This window comes from Stomoxys calcitrans, chromosome 2, assembly GCF_963082655.1.
Source record: "Stomoxys calcitrans chromosome 2, idStoCalc2.1, whole genome shotgun sequence".
In the NCBI taxonomy this organism is placed as follows: Eukaryota; Metazoa; Arthropoda; class Insecta; order Diptera; family Muscidae; genus Stomoxys; species Stomoxys calcitrans.
Genome location: NC_081553.1, coordinates 36,231,827 through 36,253,666, shown reverse-complemented (window position 1 = coordinate 36,253,666; position 21,840 = coordinate 36,231,827). Strand labels below are relative to the sequence as shown.

The following is a 21,840-nucleotide window of genomic DNA, read 5'->3' as shown; positions in this document are numbered from 1 at the left end:
ATGACGCTAAACGCCTGGGTTCGAATCCTGGCGAGACCATCAGAAAAAATTTTCAGCGGTGGTTTTCCCCTCCTAATCCTGGCAACATTTGTGAGGTGCTATGCCATGTAAAACTTCTCTCGAAAGAGGTGTTGCACTGCGGCACGCTTTTCGGACTCGGCTATAAAAAGGAGGCCCCTTATCACTGAGTTTAAACTTGAATCGGACTGTACTCAATGATATGTGGAATGTTCATGGGCAAAATTTGCAAATTTGCATAAAGTAAGAAAAGGTGCCGCGGAGCGGGCCCGGTTCATCTAGTATATTATATAATAGGTTAACTATTCTAGTATTGTTTCTTGTTGCTATTAGTAAATTACTAGATGAGTGTAAACTCAGACGTAATAAAACTGAAATTAAAAGAAATATATATTTCAATGCATATCGGGTTCAAATCCCGGAGTGAACACAAAAAAAAAGCGAATTTGGTTTTTTTTTTTAATTTTTCTAGAAAATTGATTTTGTTTTTTTGCAGAAAAGAATTTCAATTAAAATATTAATAGAATTGATAGCTAAATGACTGAATCAGTTTTTTTAATTGAATCTGAAATTTTTTTCAACTAAAAAATTATTTTTACCTTTCCAAAAACAAAATAATAATAAAATAGTTTAAACATTTTTATAATCGAAACAAAATTTTGAAATAAATATTAAGAATTCCTTTATCTAAGACAATGCCTTTAAAATTATTTTTCCCTAAAGGTATTGTCAAAATAATTTTCCAATATTTTTCAATTGGATCACAATTTCACAAAAAAAATGTTCAGGTGTTAAGAGTTTAGTCTTTATTTTTGCCATATACGTATGTAATAACTACAATCTTGTAGAACCAGGATGTTTAAGAGTCTGTGTTTGATTTTTGTATGTATATAAATCATATTCATGTATTACATAACTTAGGAGGGGAGGAGGGAGAAGGAGGTTTCGGAATAACTTTGCAGAAATGTCAAAATGTTTATTTTTTGATTTTGTTATTCTTTTTAGTTTTAAGTTTCTCTTATTTCTTTCTTCAATACATATCATTATAAGAATAGCACATATGCTTTAAATGTATATATATGTAGGTATGTATGTATATTTGGTAGGTCAGGGATAATGATTAGATAGACAACTAAATATTATATATATAAAAAAAAGTACATATAAAAAAATATGTTTGTTTTTTTCTGTCTGCCAGTGGGGAAATAGTGTAAATACGCCACACTGAACAGTAGAGGTAACAACAACATCAGCATTGTTATGGCAATGTTGCCACTCTCTGTAACAACAATAGATAGTGTTGTTCTTGTAAGATTAACAAGATTTCTTGGTTGTTTTACTGTTGCAACTTGCAACTGTGACACATTTAAACATTTCCCCCCTCCTGCACACAACAAATGTCTGTCTGTCTGTCTACTTTATAATGTTTGTTTTAATAATCCTTTTCTTGCCTTTTTCCGTTTGTTGTGTGATAGTGTGTGTGTGTAAAATTAAAAAGTACATCATAAGAATCAAGAAAATGTTTATAAGATTTAAAAATTATCAAGTAAGTTATAAAAAAATTTTGAGGCGCAGGGGCAGAGGTTAAGAAGGAAAGTCGTATAATTGACGCTTAAGGGCGCCAATGTGAATTCTAGTAGTTGTTGGTTTTTTTGTTTTATTTGTTTTTGTTCTCTATAATCTAATCATCCATACTCTCATTTGTTCTGTCCGGAGAGGCATTGCCATTTTTCGGTGATACCGATCGTGATCTGGAACGTGAACGTGATCGGGATCTGGATTGTTTGTCACGGGAAACAGAGCGATCGCTGAAATGATAAGAAGAGGAAAAAGAAAAAGCAAACAAATGCATAATAATTAGCAAAAAGGGGAACAATAAAGGATTTAAAAATTTCAATAATAAAATGAAAAAAACTCAAAACAAATTTCTATGTACACAGCAATTTCCATTTAAAAATAAGGCATAAATCAAACAAAAAGATAGAAAAGTGCATAGAAAAAGAAAAATATTTAACAAATATAATCTCCTTTGGCTCCACCACAGTTTAGTTTGTCTAAATAAAAAAAAAGGTAATTCAAAAACCAAATCTTTGGAAAACTCAAACATGTGTAATATATATTTGCAACCATATTCCAGTTCTACGACTAATACTAAGCTGAGGTAAGTAGGCTAACTTAAAAATAAAAATTAAAACAATTTCTCTCAATTTGACAACTTCAGCAAAGATTTTATATACCATTTCCTACCAAAATTTAAGAAAAATCCTATTAAACCTGGCCAAAACCTACCAAATGTTTTACAAGCCAGAAATGTGGCATGTTTTTATACCCACCAAATTAATAGACTGTCGTTATTCATGTACATGTCCGTCCGACTTTTTGTCGAATCACTCTACAGCCCTATATTTTGGTATAGCAACCTTTATACCCATCTCCCAATAAAAAAATCTTGAGTTCAGAAAGTTTTGCCCTGATTTCACTGAATAAGCGCACCGAGTTTGGGTATAAAGCGATTTCCCGATTTAAGTCTTCGAGCCCAAAAATTCACTTTACCAGCCATATTCCCTGTTGTAGTGAGTTGCAAGGACCCCTCCATATCTGAATATAGACTAAATCTGACCATATATGCCACATAGCCCTGATTTCCGATTGAAGACATCGAACGCACAAAAGCCGCATTTCCTACCAAGAACATATGAAGTTTGAAAGAAATCCCTTAACATTCGTAATAGTTACAGTCAATATCAGAACGTCGTTTTTTCTGAAATTTGAAGCAGTGAGACCCCTTGTAATAGTATTTTTGGCCCCTCAACATCTATGGTTTTGTTCTGCACTCTTAACGATTACACAGAAACGAATTTTAAGTTATCATCGACGATTTTTTCAGTAATTAACTTGGAATTTTTATGATGGGAAAAACCTAACAAAAATTGAGGTCAGCTTACCAACCTACCAGGATTCACTAAATAAGGTTAAGCCAAGCGATCAGCCGACATACATTTTTTTTTTAATTTTTGGCAGCATTTGGCTTTGAGGATGTCAAGTTGTTCTCTTTTAACATTCATCCTTTGTTTACGTTTTCTCCCATTTAATGACATTTTTAATCGGCAGATTTGACAACCTTAATGTTGTTCATGGAGCCTATCCACTTTGTTTTCGCAAGTGACCTTACCGTCTATTAGTGAATCCTGCCAACCTACCACGAAAATAAAAACCTACCAAAAACGGTAACACTGATCAGAACTTGTAATGCTCGGACTCTTTATAAGAAACTACAGTATACCCTCTGGTCGATGTAGTAGAGAAACACAAGGACCGTTTTTTCGACATACAGGAAGTGCAATGAAATTGTAAAGTCGTCGAACTAGATTATTACTATCATAATAGTGATACCGAAATTTAAACACCTTCTTTTGCTTCAGGGACTTTTTCTACTTTTGAAGTTTTCACAAATCCCAGAAGTATGTGCGGATTTCCTGTAGTTGTCGGAATCGTTTCGTCATCGACTCCCACATCCGGCAGGCGATGTAGTTCCGCATTCAATGTAGTGAAAAATGTGGCTGTAGATTAAAAGATATCTTTACATGTTTTGCAGCGAAATAAACGGCAATACTGAGCATGTAAACTTTTAGCCTTTTGCAAATGTCATCAAGATGAGGGTAGCCACATATGAAAATATCTCGATCCCATGCGGAGGTAGTGTGGGGTTTATGGGATAAGTATATGTTATAGTGCCGGACATATATCACCCTACCTAGGTTTACTATGTTTCTACTGCTGTTTTGTGTACCGGAACGATCCAGGGCTCCCACAGGCTGTTCAGGAATCGCTACCCCCTTCCACAGGCAAGTATCAGGATACATTTTTTGTTTCGGAGTTGAAATTTAAACTGCTGACCAAGGAGAGCCATACATGCCAATCTCTCTCTTGTCCCCGTTCGCAGACACTTGAGGTCCTGCTCCTACCTGGCATGAGCTCGTCTTTGATCCCAGCCCCATCATCAACACGGGTTTCGTAAAATGGATAGCACTCACCACACATATCAGCCGCGATCTGTATGCGAAACGGCCTCATGAACCTACTGTCCTCGTGGCTCTCCATTTGTAAAAAGTATTTGACGGTCGATCACACCATTCTGTTCAATGACATCATTGAGTATGATCTCCCGAACTCGACAAATAGGTGAATTGTAAACTATATGTGCGGCCGACAATCATATGTGGAGTTAAGCAATACAAATGCGAAATGCCGTAGAGTTAAACAGGAAGTCCGTCCCAAAAGGGGTGTCCTCTTCCCAGTCCTGTTTAAGCTCTACTTGTCCAAACTGCCTTCACCACCTCTGAAGTGGGAGATAATATGTTGATGACTGCTATGATGTCCTGGCGAGGGGCAATATCTACGGACTGTGCGAACAAATAAATATTTACCAGGGGACTTGGCAGAATTGTTTAGCCGTAATCATAACGATTATCGTTAAAAGTGGCTACAAAATACCAAAATCGTTAAATTTTTTGTTACCGATTTTTAACTAAACGGGTTTCGTTGGAGGCCACCCTGGCGCAGAGCATGTCCGCCTATGATCTCGAATGCCTGGGTTCAAATCTTGGCGTGAACATCAACAAAATTTTCAGCCTTGGTTATCCCCTTATTAATGCTGGCTACATTTGTAAGGTATCCTGCCATGTTAAAACTTCTCTGCCAAACGGTGTCGCTATGCGGCACGCCGTTCGGACTCAGCATAAAAAGGAGGTCCTTTAACATTGAGCTTAAACTTTAATCGGACTGCACTCATTGATATGAGAGATGTATCCCTTGTTCCTTAATAGAATGTTCATGGGAAATTTAGGGTTTTGTTAAAACAACATAGAGAATTGCATTATAGATCTAGCTCCAGGAATTTGGCTGCTTCAATTAGAGCGGTCCATGCTGATTCTGCAGTCAGATTAGTAGGTTATTTCGGTTAGGCATGAAAATAGGTAATTGGTGTCATCGAGTCCTGTGTAACACAGGCAGATGTTAGATTGTATGGAATTGATATGCTTACAGTTTGCTACACTAGCCGGGTCTTATTTGGGCCAGCGTTGCTCTGGTTTTATAGTTCTTTCTTATCATCTGCTATTGGTATGACAAAAGACTAACCCAAAAACCCGCCAAATCGGTTATTGATGTGGTGTGGGACCAAAAATCTGGAGGACGAATGAACGTAAGTAGAGCACTGATCTGGTCAATACCATGGCAGCCGGTTGTACGTACCGGATTGACACGATGAAGTCCTTCATCGGCAAGGCCTGCCGCCTCAGTGTACAACACACTGCTACAACAACAACAACTGATCTGGTAAACAAATTTGGCCACAAGTATCTTGGGGGTCAAGGGTATGAAGGACCCAGGTCTGGTAGCCGCCCGAACCCCAATAATGTCCCCAAGAATTTGGAAAAGAATTAAGGGAAGCAGATCGATAGGCTCCCATCTATTTGTCGACAAGGCCGCAATCGACAGTCCAAAGCATGGGTACTTGTGACTAAGTGCCAGCGACATTCGAAAGAAAAATCCTACGTTAAATATATGCACCAATCAGCATTAACGGAGAAAGGGGGTATCGTAGGAACCAAGATATATACAATGGCAGAGATATGTTGTCTAATACCTTTTCAAAAATAGCAATTATGTAAAATTACAATAACGAAGTTAGGATGGTTAACAATTTTAGCGACAATAAATATTTGCCAGAAAAACTTTTTCTTATGAAAGTTTGGTTTTGAAAAGCATGTTTTTTGGGTGGAGTATGTAGACTTTTCTGTGTCACTGTATGTGCTATACGTCAACACGAGAAACCATCGAAATCAGTTGATTTTAAAAAGGAAAAACAGCTGATTTCGCAGATTTGGTGAACGACTCAGTGGTTTTCGCAGTTATTTTTTTACAATTCAGAAGAAGTTTTTACAATAGTACAACGCTTAGGTTGGCTAGGACATGTTGTGAGAGAAAATTTTGCAAAAAAAATCGACACTCTTCGGTTGTTTACACAAAGAAAGAAAATTCAAATGCAATTAAAAAAAAGTTTTTTCAGCAGAAATTTACAGCATCGAACAGCTGTTTAATTCATGTAAAAAAAAGGTTAACATTTTTTGCTTTCTGTCCTCCATTTTTTTTTACTGGAAAAGTACGCGAACAAATCTATTGTTATTCGATTCATTTGCCAATTTAACGAAATCAGCTGTTTACTCTAAATAAAAAAGGCTGCTTTCAAAGTACAAATGAACGAGAAAGAATGGTTTTGGCAAAAAAAAAAAAAAAAAACAAAATTTAAATATTAAATCGACCATTCTGCAAAATAAAAGGATAAGATGGTTTGACCAAAAATTTCTTTTAACCTTCTGTGGTGGAGAGGAAATACAAATTTCGTTTCTTCTCTTACTTGTAGTGGTTCGTTATTTTAACTTCTGTATTTTGCGAATTTGATTTTTGACATTCAAAGAAGAAAATGTGTTTTGTTGCGCACACATAGAATGTTTGGAAAATTTTTAAATATTCAAAAAACAAAAAGAGGATATCCAAAAACAAGCATTTTATAAAATTTTGAAAGAAGAATAAAAGGGAAGAAAGAGAAAAAAACAACAAGAATGGCAACAACAATAACAAAAGTAGAAAAGATAAAGAAAAATGTATGATATATTGTAAACAAGAACGTACTCAACAACAAACATGTTTGAGAAACATTGAGATGTTGTAGGGGAGAATGGATGACGCGATCACACAGCATCGCGCACATAAGACATAATGACGACACATCCACATAAAAATTTGTACATTTGGTAAAATTAGAATTGTGCAACATATATCAATCAATCGGTAGTAGTAGAGGTCGTTTATATTTTTTTTTTACCAATCAAATCAAGTGTGTTTGTGTGTGTAGCAAAACAGAAAATAAAACGAAAAAAACAGAAAATATTTATTTAATAAATAACATGGTCTATATGGAGTAGACGAACGAACAGCAACTACTTACCGTGAACGTGAGTCTCGGCGAGATTTGGAACGGGAGCGTGAACGCGACTCGCGTTTTGAGATGGAACGAGAACGAGAGCGGGAATCATCACGCTTTGGAGAACGTGAACGAGAACGGGAACGAGGAGACTTAGACTTTGATTTTGATAGTTCACGAGATTTGCTGGAATTTGGAAAAGAAAAAGATTATCAAATAAAAATGTGTGTGCTTTTAAGCCACAAGCAAAATAAAGTTCCTTATAAATGGCGAATTTGAATTTTTGATTGACTGTCGAAAAATTCAATTTCCTACACAATACCAATGAAATATAAATTCGAATTTTCAACAGTCGACAACGAAAACTCAAATTCCACCTACTGATCCACCGACATCTAAACGATTACACTATGGAATAGTTTCAGGGCCATTATCTGGGGGGCTGGAAAATTCTATTTGGGCATGAAAGTACGAGTTCATAAAAGTAAAACCCAAAAACGGTTTTGAGTTTTCATGCTTAACTTTTTTTTAGGGGTCTTTTAATATTGGCCCTGTGTGTCCAACAGTAGTAATCGCGATACAGCCTTTCAAAAATTTAAATACTGAGCTGAAATTTGGCACGGACGCGTATTTCTTCCATAGGCAAATGAAATTCTTGACCTGACAAAATCAGACCCTGTATAGATAAACCTGTCATACAGATCAATATGACAATTTATAGAGATGGGTTTCTAACGGGTAAACGGTACGGTTATGAGTACCGGATTGACCCGATGAAATCTTTCGTCGGCAAGGGCTGCTGCCTCAGTGTACAACACACTGCTACAACAACAATCAAAAGCCGAATGGAAAGATCAAGTGGTGGGAGACACCACGAAACTTGATGTCAGAAATTTTAGAATGAGCGCAAAAGATCGTGGCATTTGGAACGCTATTCTACGTTCGGCAAGTGGAGCAAATGTCTGTCATAGCCAATTAACGTAAGTAAGTAATTATTTATAATTTTGCAGATATCTTGGGTATAAAAATATTTACAAACAATTTTTGTTTATTTCGTATTCTTTGTATATAAACCAGGATTTTAGTTATATATGCCCGCTATATAGACCGATCTACAGTTTTGAGGCAATGAATTGGCCATTTTTCATCCGATTTCGATGAAATTTGGCACATTGAGTTCTGGTAGACCCCTACCCATTTCTGTGAAGTATGGTTAAGATTGGGCTATATTTGGATATATCTGCCCTAGAGACCGACCGCTTGATCTCCCAATATAGGGTATTAAAGCCATAAAAGATCCATTTATTTCCCGAATTCGATAAAGTTTGACACAGTGTATTCTGGTAGGCCCCTACCCATTCCTTTCAAATGTGGTCCAGATCGGACGGTATTTGGATATAGCTGTCATATAGACAGATCCCCCGATATATAAATGCTGCCTATAAAAGCAGCATTTTTCATTCAATTTCGATTGGCACAATGAGTTCTGGTAGCCCTCTAAACCTTATATCCAAATATGGTCCGATCTGGACCACATTTGACAGGAATAGGAAGAGGTATACCAGAATACAATGTGCCAAATTTTTTCGAATTCGAGTATTAAGTGAATCATTTATGGCCTTAATACCCCATATCCGGAGATCGGGCGGTCGGGCTATAGGGCAGCTATATCCAAATATAGTCCCATCTGAACCACACTTCACAGAAATGGGTAGGGCTCTACCAGAACTCAATGTGCCAAATTTCATCGAAATCGGACCAATTTATTGCCTCAAGACTAAGTCTGAAGATCGACCTATATAGCGGCTATATATAGCTAAAATCATGGTATTTACCCAATTTACCGGGTAAATACCTTTTGGGTATTTACCCATCATTCACCTCTACCAATTTAGGGTCTTTAGGCCTTAACGGGCGCAATTTTTACCAGATTCTAGGTATTGAGTCCAATAAGTGAGTCCAACGTCGCTTATGCAATAATATTAGATTAGTCTATTTTCCGTAATTTATTTGACGGTCAGTGTAAATTAACAAATGCAATTTTTTTCTAGTTTTAAGAATGATAGGTCGTGCAAATATTGGGTTCATATGTAAAAAAAAAATAATATGATTCACTGATTCAATTTTCAGCAAATCCGGGTAATATGGCTCGAATGGGATAACAACCTAAATCGGGTCTATGTTGCAGCTATATGCATATATAGCCCTAATATGACCATATTTGGCAAAATTGTCCAATGGGTCAATACAACTCACTGTTCCAAATTTTAACAAAATAAGGAAAACAAGTAAAATGGCGTTGAGTTCGGATATATATGTAAACCACTTTTCGTCAAAATCCGGTGAAAAATGCAGACCTTATGCCCCAGAGCGGCTATATCTATTTGAACCAATAATACTTATAAGTACACGTCATTGTTTAATTGTGTATAACAAAAAATAGATATTTTTAGTAGCTATATTTAAAAATAAAACAATGTGAACCATATACGACACGGATATCGAAAAGCCTAACATAAGTCACTGTGTCAAATTTCAGTGAAATCGGATTATAAATTCGCCTTTTATGGGGCCAAGACTTTAAATCGAGATATCGGTCTATATGGCAGTTATATCAAATTCTGGACCGAATTACGCCAAGTTTCAGAAAAATGTCGAAGAGCCTAACACAACTCACTGTCCCAAATTTCGGCTACATCGGATAATAAATGCGCCTTTTATGGCCCAAAAACCTTAGATCGTGAGATCGGTCTATATGGCAGCTATATCGAAATCTGGACCGAAGTATGTCGAGGGGCTTAACTTAACTCAATGTCCCAAATTTTGGCGATATCGGACAATAAATGCGACTAGACCATAAATCGGCGGATCGGTCTATATGGAGGCTATATCTAGCTATAGTCCGATGTATGGACAAAAAAGAATCTGTGCAAAGTTTAAGTCAATATCTTTTTTTTTTTTGTTTAAACTGTAGCGTGATTTCAACAGACGGGCGGACATGGCTAGATCGTCTTAGATTTTTACGCTGATCAAGAATATATATACTTTATAGCGTCGGAAATGGATATTTCGTCCATTATGGCCTTAAGACTCTAAACCGGCCGATTGGTCTATATTGTAACCATATCTTAATAAGGTCCGACTTTGCCCGTTTAAGAAAAGAATTTCTGTATGGAAGATAAACGCGTCTGAAAGGCTGCAGCGTGATATTAACTGACGGACACACATGACCAGTATTAAAAGTGTCTGCTCTACAGACCTAGACTTTCAACCCCATTAGGAATTTTCAAACCCCCCCACCCTGTTGTACAGTGTTATCATCCGTACTGTCATAGCGTTATTTCGCCCAAAACATTTTCGTCCAAAACGTCAAATATCATATCGTCCAAACGTTGACACAAAGCCCAAAAATGATTATTTAAATGTTAGAAAGCCCAAATAAATGTCGCAAAACCCAAACCGGATTTAGATTTTGTGACATTTTAACATTTAAATATGCCATAGTATACGAACCCAACTGCATCAGTAAGCTCAACTGCAGAAAATTTTATAATCCAAAAAATTAACATTCATATACACCATCTACACCGAAAAAAAACAATAAAATCGGTTTCAATTACAAAATTAATTCATCCAGTAACTTTTTAATTGAAACTGTTTTAAACACGAAAATTATAATACCAATCAGTTTTCGAAAAAGGTGATTGAAAATATGTTCAATTTAAAAATATATACATATTCGAAACAAATCAAACAGCGTTAATCATTTAATAAAAAAAGCCATTTATTTGCCCTACATTCGACTGTATGAAAAATTTGTATTTCGCTGTTTGATGTCACAAACAAAATTTTAAGATCAAACAAGGAAACACAAATTTTACATGCAATCGAATGTAGGGCAATTAAAGTGCCTTTTTGATCTAATGGTTAACGCTATTTGATTTGTTTTTGGACAAACAAAATTTGACATATTTAGGGCAAAAATGATAAAACAAGTTGCGTCAAATATTTGATTAATCTGAACGTAGCCTAAGTCAATATGTATATTTATTTTCTCTTCAATATATTCGAAGTTTTGAGAAGTAACTATTTTTTGGGTTTAATGTAAATTATTCATTTTGGTCAAAATGTCATAGGGTGTTAAGACACGAACATTTTTGTCAGAAAGTTAGTCACACCGCCGAAAAGTGTGCAAAAACAACTAACATTGGAAGAAATTGGGCGATATGTCATTTGGCGTTTTGGGCGAAAATGTTTTGGACGAAATAACGCTGCGACTAAAATACTTACTTGGAACGTGAACGGGAACGCGATTTGACGGGTGACTTGGATTTGGAGCGTGCACCACGTGATTTAGATCGGCTTCGCGACTTTGATCGAGAACGCGAGGAGCGACGAGAGCGGGAGCGCGAACGTCTGCGAGAACGTGATCGAGAGCGTGAACTGGAGGAGCCCGATTGGCCTCGACCACCACGCCCGCGACCGCTACGACGATCCTCAACCAGACGTATGCGGCGACCGTTCAAATCAGTATCGTCCAATTTCTCGATCGCAGTCTTCATGTCAGATAACGAAGCGAACTCAACCACGCTGTAAAGAAAGAAAATCAAAGAAATCGAATTAAGAGATATTCCAACATATATGAAATAAGCAAATGTAGCCAAACTTACCCTTCATTACGTCTTTGTTTGTGTGCATCGGCATAGGTGACTTCACCAGCTTGACGCATATAGTCTTTCAGGTCCTGCACAGCGAGTTGAAATAGTTGAAAAACGGCATAGAAAAAGAAAACAAAAAAGTTAAAATGACTTCGATTAGTATACCAAAAATCCAATACATTCGAGAGTAACACTTGTAAGAATTGAATAGAATTTGTCAGCCATTTGCACTGGAGAGAAGTATGTGTTGCAGACGCCCACTACACACACACACACACACACAACCAAACACGCAGAAGAAAGATATGGATAAACGCGTCCAGTACAGAAATAAGCACAATTCAACGCCAAAAGGTGAAGTAACTAGAATGGCCTTTCCTTGAAATTGTGTCCTGCTGTTGCCAAAATTTCTGGATAGTCTGTCCCTCATATACATCCAATAAATGCAATGCGGCGTTGTAGATATTCGGCAAATGGTACACTGACAAATTCATTCAATTTTTTGTGTTTGGAACTCTTTCGTTTCTAGTGAATTTGATAATGCAAAAAAAATACACACGATATATTGTTGATGGAAACGAAAAAATCATCTCTTTTGAGATGTTAAAAACAGTTCTTACTTAGTAAATTTCTGTTTTTACTTGTAACGTATTGTTCGGACCAAACCAACCAGATAGATAGATGGATGTATACGTCGTTGTCGTCTTCGTCGCCCAACTGACCAAGTTTACACACACACACACACACAGGCACGTGCTGAGCAATGTTTGCTCTTAGAGTGAGCGTTCAATTGGCGGATTGCGAATAAATAGTTGTTTGTTAGATGCATTTTCTCTAAATGCTGTAAATCTGGTCAAGTTGTACAGAGACGTTCATACGATTCACCTCATAGTAACGCACATAATCATAGTGTAGTGTTGGTGTTGGGATTTTTTTTTCGCGGAGGGGGGGCACATACATCATCATAACACCATCATCATTGTCATCGCCGTCCTTAAATGGGAAGTTGGGTCGTCCTTGCACGTTTTATATTTCCAAAACATGCTAAAAGGCAGGCGAAAACTGCGTCGTAGATTCAATTGTCATAAAGCCAGAAATGAGAGTTGCACTAGACAGTCATCCAGTCAGGTTTAGACAGTTTAGACCAGTTTAGAATAAACCAACAAATCGATTGGTTGACCGACCAATCTACTGCAAAGGAGTGGTGGTTACAGGGTGGTGTTTATCACTAAATGGGACGGGCCGGACACGGAAGAGAACCTTAAGCCAATGTCGTCTGCCAAAGGGATTTTTGTTTTGCCAGAGAACTCTTTTTCGAAATGAACCTATGGATGTATGCGTATTAGGCCAAAACCATTTCGCTACACAAACGCACGGCGGCAACTACTGAAAAAAAGAAAATTTGTCAACATGCCTACTTTTTGAAGGCCAAACAAGACATCGTGGGTTTATTTTATAACTGTTTAGTGGAGAGCGCGCGCATCTGGAAGCCTTTAAGCTCTGCAGGCATGAATTTAACTCGAACGTGGCAAATTGGAAGCTGTCATCTATACATCAACCATCATCCCTTATATGAATCAGGTATATCTTCAAGTTATTGGAATGACCCTCACAGAAACTTTGGAATGTACATTAGATAGATTAGCAGCCTTGAGTACGGTGTTCGTTCGTTCGTTCATTCGTTCATCACACACACATCATTAGGAGTTATGAAAATGCTTTGAAGGAACCAACCGAACAAGCAAATGGCAACTGTAGCCTGGATGCAATTCATTGGAATATGTAAGTCAAAGGAGTTTTCGCTAAGCAGTTCCTCTAAGCTCTTCCTGACTTCTGGGTGGATCTCGTCAAGGTTTTGGATTCAATGGATACCATCGTCAAACTTTAAGGCTTCGTTTTTTTCTGTTCTTTCTAATCCAAGTCGAGTTTTAAACATCTCATTAATTTCACATTCACATTTTGGACCTCATCTCATCAATCATCAGCACGCACGTCATCATGCCACCGATTTTTGTATGTTTAGATTAGGAAGGAACATTCATTGGACCGATCGATAGACAGATAGATAGCCATTAGACTCTAAAATTAAATGTTTATATTGCAAAAAATGTTATATTTTTAAAAAATTCTTTTATTTAGTTATTTTGACAAAAAATACCTAAAATGATGGCCTTCACACCATTCAAATATTCTTCATTCATACATTCTTTCAATCTTTCTCTCTCCCTCTCTCACTTTCATTCTCTCAATTTCAATCACACAAATGTATAAATTCCTTACAATTTCATTACAGTTTTTTCTGCTAACGGCGATTCATGAAGCAGCAGTAGGCAAAAGAAGAAGACCTCAATAGAAAACTATTGTGGGGTTTCTGCCTTCTGCCCCCTCCCTAAGCACATGAGTTCGAAAGCACTGCGATGAAATTCAAGAGTTTATACATGAGTGCATAGATGACGGACAGCTACATATGTGAAGTGTGATCATTATGATGCAACGATCTTGGATTGATCGTAAAACTTTAGCCTTCTTCATCCGGATTGTATGGCGTGACCCTCACTATAATGCTGGCTCCCTAGGATTTTAGAAATCGTTAAACGACGAGAACGCTGAAGCAGCTAAACGTCTGTCCTTCCCTTGTGGTATTATGATGAGATAGTTATAAATGGCATCTCTCTCTCTCTCTCTCTCTCTTAGTAATCGTTGCAGAAATGATTTATATCAAGCTTTATCCAAAAATGACATCTTGCGTATGCTTCAAACAATGAAATCGGTTTGTCATGTCCGATTGACAGAGACACAAGCCTTCCTGGCTGCGTTTGGATGTATAGCATAACAAGAAGTAGTTTAATGCTTTTATGTTTTCCGACGGCCAGCCCTCCAGAGATACGCTTAGAAGAAGACACACAAACATCCTTAGATGGAACAGAAGAGAATAAAGATTCTCTAGGGACCCTCATCAATTAGTTTATGACATTCTGTGTAGGTATCTTCTTTTCTCTTGCTCTCTCTCTCTCTCTCTCTCACATCGAGTGTGCACATTCGCCCGCGTCTTTTCCCATAGCTTTCGTGTGTTCGTTCACCTAAGCATTGTTTTTTTGATTTAGTTCAAAACCCATTCATTCTCTCTCTCTCTCTGGTGGTTACACTTAGGACGCGAACAGTGGTATTTGTGGTTTGATGATGTACCCATCATGATTTGTGGCGCATTTCTTTTCGTTTTCATTTGTTATATTTTATGGTCGTATATAATTCACGAAATAGAAATAATAATGGAGGGGGTAAAATGATAACAACAATAAGTCAGTTTCTTTTCGATTCGTTGCTATGTAGTAGTAGTAGTACTAGTAGTATAATATGTATGTAATAACATATTTTTTTTTTTAATTATATGTATTATATATTATATAGGATATACAAAGAAATGTTAGCGAATTTCTAGTAGAGAGTAATGGTAGTAGTAGTAGTGGTAGCAAGGGGTGGTTCTTTTGATTGAATGTTATACATATGTATACAAATATGTAAAATATAAGGTGTAAATAAAGAGGCAAACCTTCTGTATTGAAAGTGGGACCGGGAAGGTTGGTGGGTATGAAAGTAAAACAGAGTGGATAATAATTTGAAGCATGCATTTAATGACATGACATCAAAAAAAAACATTAGAAGTAAATAATAAAATAATAGATGTCCGCATAAGCGCTTATAACACAATTCACGCATAACCAAAGGTTTGCATAAATATGCCATATTGTCACTTTATTATCTGTTCTTCATCAACAAAAATAGATAATATGGATGTCTGGTAGTGATATTAGGGTCTCAAATTAAGGTATTAAAAGGGCACACTAAACTACAAAAACCAATGCTGATGGTTAAAAAAAACATTCGAATACATACCTGCCAGCTGACACGGCTAGACAAATTCTCGACAATTAGTCGATATTCCGTGCGCAATGGGGGTCCATAGCGAGAGTTGGATCTGTTGTTGTTTTTATTTCTGAAATAATGGGGAAAAAATAAATTATTTGAAATATTAAATGAAGAACTAAGATATATATATTGGGTTGCCCAAAAAGTAATTGCGGATTTTTCATATAGTCGGCGTTGACAAATTTTTTTCACAGCTTGTGACTCTGTAATTGCATTCTTTCTTCTGTCAGTTATCAGCTGTTACTTTTAGCTAGCTTTAGAAAAAAAAGCGTAAAAAAAGTATATTTGATTAAAGTTCATTCTAAGCTTTATTAAAAATGCATTTACTTTCTTTTAAAAAATCCGCAATTACTTTTTGGGCAACCCAATATTTTTCAACTTTTTAAGAACTGGCAACACAGAACAACGATTCTGAAAATCAAGCCAATCAAAACCTATATACAATATTAGGGTGAAGCGATTAGTATGTAAGGAAAAAATCTTCGCGTTTCTGATTGTTGGGCTTTTACTGAACAAAAAAGTCCGCTAGACCATACATTTACGGTGCATATCGAGCCTCCACATTTTTACTTTCACTTTTTTCAGACTATTGTCAGGTTTCTTTTCCTATAGCAGCAAACCATTTACATTTTTGATCCAATACTAAAGAAAAAATTATAGCCAAGACAATAGTTGAGAACTCTCTAGTAAATCGCAAAAGCATTGGAACGCTCCTTCAGGTAGTTTTGGCCTTGTGAAAGTGCAAATCTTTCCTGAAAATATTGATATATTACCATTTTTAGTTGTTCATAGTAATTCATTAATATTTTCACGAAAAATTTTCACTTTCACAAAAACTGCCTGAAGGAGCGTTCCAGTTATTATCACGAGCGATTTCCACTCCTGTGGATGGACAAATACTGTCTCTTATTGCAGTCTCTATGTTAGGGATTGCGGGTGCATACATTAACATTTTTCTCCTACCGCTTAGTTGTATGCGACGTATATAATTTTTCATCTCTTGTTTTCACCTTCAGCTTTTGTAAATGAGATTTTTTTAATTTTTGCAAAAAAAAACAATCAGTATTCAGGTATTCACAAAACTTAAGTCACCTTTATAGTAGGTTTATGTGACAGTTCTATAAAGGAAATCTTTCAATTAAGCCTAATTTAACACTACATTGAGTTTTGTCAATATAGACATTAAAATTTTTGTTTTCTAGCGGCGGTACCATAAAAACAAGTAAAAACGCGAATTGCTTTGCTTTGGCGAGATTTAGACTGTTACCACCATAGGTACAAATCTGGAGCGCAAAAAATTCTACACATTAAAATTTCAAATGCATTTACCACAACGAACATTCCATTAAGGAACCGGCTCAAAAAGTCTCACATATGAATGAGTGCTATCCGATTTAAGTTTTGAGCCAAATGATGTAAAACTCCTTTTTATAGCCGAGTCCGAGCGGCATGCCGACTTCTAGCTTCTATGGGTACACACAAATGTCGCAGGCATTTGCTGGGGATAGGTTAGGTTAGGTTGAAAAGGATGCGGATATTAGTCCGACCCATGCCAATATGAACATATACCTATGGTGGCATGGGACGGATAACCAAAGCAAAACAAATGCACGATGTTCTCGCCAGGTTTCGAACCAAGGGCTTCAGCGTCATAGACTGAAATTTTAACGCCTGCTCCATAGTGGCTTCCATACCTACCAAATTCAACCTATGCACAGTGGCCGATATGCCCAACTAGCGGTGCTTTGTCTCTAGAGAGCGCAATTCTTATCCGATTTGCCTGAAATTTAGCCTGAAGACTTCTTTTGACTTGCTAAAAAGGATCCAGTTGGGTATATAACCTAATATAGCTCCCATTTGTGTTCTTTCGCCTCTAAAAAGTGCAGATGTAATCCGATTTGGCTGAAATTCTGTACATGATGTTTTGCTATGACTTCCAACAACCTTTCTAAGTATGGTGCAAATCGGTCCATAAAACGATACAGGAAAAATGCACAATACAGGGCACAATCCCGTTTTTTTCCATTGTTTGCACAATGCTCTTGTTCGTCGTACGAAAAATTTTTCGTTCCGAGCACAGGATAAAAATGGTATAACATCTATTAAAATCCAAGATAAAATTTCATTCGATACGAAAAGCCAGTTATACGGCTTATGCAATTGGAAATTTCCAACAAGGCTTTGGGGAGTCTTGGATTCTGACAAGAGAATATAAATTGCTTTCTTCCTTTCTCAAATCCTTGCCTTACTTTTCTATTCACCCAATTTCCAGAAATCGGGAATTTGGATGGGCAAAGAAAAATTGAGAAGGTTGATCCTGAACTCTAGTCAAATCCTTGCGGCGGAAAGACTTGTGCAGCAGGCTTGTTAAAATGCTTGCAAAGAACTTAGGAAGCATTCCAGAGACATACGCATTCCAGATTTACACGGCTTGTCAAATACAATTGTATTTGCTTTAGAACGAACAGCATCGTCTTCTATTCTATTAACACTGACTACAATTATTTTTTAGAAAGTAGTTTTGAATGGCGTCTGTGTTAGAAAAACATTCACACAATATTTGAAAATTCTTTTTCTTTTACCTTTAATTACCTTTCTTTGACTAGGGACATTTCAAGGGCTGACAAAACGCTATATTTTAGGACTTCTGTAAGATTTTAGAAGTTGATTGTGAGTTTGAGTTTCAGCCCTCTCGTAAGGTCAGTTTTCACTAGTTTTTAAGAGGGGGACAACTTCCATTTGCACCTCTGGGCTATTTTCATCATCAAAGTAAGGATTTGGTAAAAGCCCAAGGCTCAGGCGACAAGTGGTTCTCTTGACCAAGCGAGCGGCTGCTGTGTTCATAATCTCTCAAAGTTACCTTTCAGCAACTCGTACATGAAGGCCATCGTAGGGCAGAGGTGAGAATGTCCGACTATGACGCTGAACGCCTGGGCTCGAATCCTGGCGAGAACATCAGAAACAATTTTCGGTGATGGTTATCCCCTCCTAATGCTGGCAACATTTGTGAGGAAGTATGCAATTTGAAAAATTGCATAGTTCCTCAATTGCATGGCAGCCATGTAAAAACTTCTCCCCAAATAAAATATTTAAGAACCTTGACGCTACACATCAGTTTACTGCAAGGTTATGCACATACAAGTACGGGTCACCAGTGCCAAGTACAACCATGATGCATGAAAGCCTACATTTTGCCTACATATTTTGCTGAAGTTTTTGGCTAATCGTTTCTGTAGCCCATTCTAAATGGCGTCTCCTAGAACTGAATATCGCACATGTGGCATTAGCAACATTAAAAGGAGAATGTGAGGAATATCCTAAAATTTGTAGAGGACTTAGTGTTTCTGGCATAAAGCGACAGCATTTTTACGAAGTTATGGGTCACATTGGACATAAACAATGTTGCCGCACTTCTACACAGGCATGTTATGATATTTGCTTGCTTCATTTGGGGGGAAAGAACAAAGAAAGAAATACATATATTTTTCTCTTAGTGGTATTGTCTCCCTAATCACTGCGTTCATAAAACAAAGTACAAACAAAATCCACCGTACTCATGAACTTTGATTCTAAAATACAAAGCAAAATACACTATTCTAATAAAATTTATGAATTTCTTTGAGGTTATCCAAACCAGTTTAACGTTGTTTTTTTTTTTTTACCACAAACCATATTCTGTCGCTTTCAACCCCATTATTGAAAGGGAAAAAAAAACTTAAATTCGAAGCCACCCCTAAAACTATGACACCACGCCATCAAAAATAAAAAGCCTCCCAAGGGTTTGGATTATACAAATTAAATGTACTCACTTGTCATTATAACGACCACCTCCGCGACGACCACTGTCATACCGGTCATATCGATCTCGATGCCCTCCACCCCCTCCTCCACGGGCTGTTCCTCTGGCTGGTTCAACTACAACCCTGCAAACAAAAAAAGCACCATGCATTTTCTTGAAGCCATCATGATTTTGTAAAGAATATTAATCACTTACCTTTCTCCTAATAATTCCTTCCCATTTAATTCATAAACTGCATCATCTGCATCACGATAGTCTTCAAACTCCTGAAAAAAAATATGTTAACTTTTTTTTAAGTCGCCATAAAAGACATTAACTTACCACAAACCCATAGCCATTTTTGATTAGAATATCGCGTGTTCTTCCATATCCCTTGAAGAAACGCTCCAAGTCTCGTTCTCTTACACCATAGGGAAGACCTCCGACATATACTCGTGATCCCACCATTATAATTAGTCAATCTACAAATAAGTTCTTAGACTGGGATGCTGGCTACAATTCTTCCTAAAATTTAAGGAAATACCACACAATAGATTTATATAATATATTCACACAACTACAACAGCGAAGAAAAAAAACTGTAAGTCATTCTGCTTTATCGGCAAGCAAATACCGAGAAAAAAAAAGTGTAATACAGTTCTGCGCAAAACACATTTTCCCCCAACAAAATTGCAATATGGCGTCACCGGGTACAGAATTTGACAAACAATTTTTCTAGTTATGAGGTGTTATTTTCTATGCTTTTCAAGGCGGTTTTCTCACCTTTTTGCTAAATAAATTTAGCTTAACGATATACACGTGTCTTTCGGCCGGTTCTACTCAAAAACTCCTCAAAATATTTCTTTTTATTCCAGCACTAGAAAAATAATGATAAGATTTCACGACGCCACGAACGGAAGTAACTACTTGTCGATTTGAGTAGCCGTTCATTCAGTATTCGGAGAAAAGAATAATGCGCGCCAATTCGTTCTGCTGTTTCACCAAAACAAAAGCCGTTCCACATTAAGGCTAGTACTATGTTCGTTTGTTACCGTTGAAAAACATTTTTCTGCGATTAATTTCTTGAAATTTTACGAAAATGACAATTTTATTAAAATTTTACCATAAGAAGAGAGGGAATGTCCTACTGAATAAAATCAAAACGTTTTTTGCTTTAAAATCTATTATCTAGAAAAGGTAATCGGCGAAAAATATAGCGGAAAGGGAATATAATACCAGGCATGACATAATTACCAGGTAGAGTACCGTAAGAAGTTGAGTACAATTTTTTCTCGCGAAATGCACTATCTGTCAACGAGTTTTGGTTGTGTGTGTGCATTCTAGTTACAAACCATAACACACAAGCAACCAGGATTCACTAATAGAAGGTTAGGTCACATGCAAAAACACAAAGTGGATAGGCCCCATAAACATCATTAAGGATGTCAAATCTGACGATTGAAAATGTCATCATATAGGAGAAAACGTAAACAAAGAATGAATGTAAAAAGAGAACAAGTTGACATCCTCAATGCCAAGTACTGCCAAATATTAAAAAAAAAGTATATCGGCTGATCGCTTGGCTTAACCTTATTCAGTGAATCCTGACAAGCAACGAAAAATTGTGTGAACTAGTAACATACCCAAGATCAGAGTTGCACATATTACTGATTTTGACAGATAGTGAACTCAATAATTTGTTGTTGAGCAACTGTCACTACCTGTAAATGAATATATCTTGATACCAGCCAAGATATATTGATCGCTCAGAGGCTAATCCGAAAGCAGAACAGAATACCAACCCTTACATGTATTTTTCTGCTGATTATATGGTCATCCAGTTCCATTTGCTTCTTTCTTAAGGCTCGTACTATGTTCGCTTTTAGCGACGTTTTTCATATTACTTTTTTAGATAAAACCATGACATAACAGGTAGCGTACCGTAAACAGCTGAGTAAAATTTTTTTCTCGCGAAGTACACTATCTGTCAACGAGTTTTGGTTGTGTTTGCTCCTCTCTTAAGGCTGGTACTATGTTCGCTTATAGCGACGTTTTTTCATGATTACTTTTTTTGAGGTAAAACCATTACATAATTACCAGGTAGTGTACCGTAAACAGCTGAGTAAAATTTTTTTTCTCGAAGTACACTATCTGTCAACGAGTTTTAGTTGTGTGTATGTATTATAGTTAAGAACCATTATATACACAAACAACGAAAAATGCCGCGAATTAGTAACATGCTCAAAAACAGAGTTGCACTAAACACTGATGTTGACAGAAAGTGCACTCAATATTTTGTTGTTGGGCAACTGCCAGTACCTGTAAATAAATATATCTTGGATCGATAAGAACAGTTATGCGGTTTCGTAGGGCATTCTGTTCAGAAAAATAGGTGAAAAAGTAGTACTCTGTTTATAGTGAGGAAAATGGCAAAAAGAAATTTTAGTGGCAACGCTTGACATCATTGTCGGCAT

At 36.8% G+C, this 21,840-nt stretch overlaps 1 protein-coding gene across 4 annotated transcripts; it reads right to left on the bottom strand.

Annotated features, from left to right (window-relative positions):
• Nucleotides 1-801: 801 nt before the first annotated feature.
• LOC106089191 (serine-arginine protein 55) lies at nucleotides 802-20,305 on the bottom strand. 4 transcript variants are annotated; one of them, XM_013254983.2, is made up of 10 exons: nucleotides 20,150-20,303; nucleotides 19,709-19,891; nucleotides 19,583-19,653; nucleotides 19,398-19,511; nucleotides 15,556-15,655; nucleotides 11,674-11,747; nucleotides 11,294-11,593; nucleotides 7,028-7,189; nucleotides 6,437-6,461; nucleotides 1,736-1,826 (listed from the first exon to the last, which is right to left on the bottom strand). In XM_013254983.2, exons 2-9 carry the CDS (start codon nucleotides 19,832-19,834, stop codon nucleotides 6,455-6,457), a joined length of 954 nt encoding a protein of 317 aa, XP_013110437.1. In that variant the 5' UTR covers nucleotides 19,835-19,891; nucleotides 20,150-20,303; the 3' UTR covers nucleotides 1,736-1,826; nucleotides 6,437-6,454. The 4 variants fall into 4 exon arrangements, with proteins under 4 accessions (XP_013110435.1, XP_013110436.1, XP_013110437.1 ...); XM_013254981.2 differs by lacking the exon at nucleotides 6,437-6,461 and having other exon boundaries at nucleotides 802-1,826; XM_013254982.2 differs by lacking the exon at nucleotides 6,437-6,461 and having other exon boundaries at nucleotides 802-1,793.
• Between the last annotated feature and the right edge of the window lie 1,535 nt (nucleotides 20,306-21,840).

What these genes read in the sequence shown, in the direction of transcription:
- LOC106089191 (XM_013254981.2), bottom strand. Translation starts at nt 19,834, where the DNA reads ATGGTGGGATCACGAGTATATGTCGGAGGTCTTCCCTATGGTGTAAGA. An exon ending in CTAGCCGTGTCAGCTGGCAG is followed by an intron (nt 11,748 to 15,555) that starts GTATGTATTCGA and finishes CTCGCTGTGCAG; the next exon opens with GACCTGAAAGACTATATGCG. An exon ending in CGTTCCCGTTCACGTTCCAA is followed by an intron (nt 7,190 to 11,293) that starts GTAAGTATTTTA and finishes TCCAAATTCCAG; the next exon opens with CAAATCTCGTGAACTATCAA.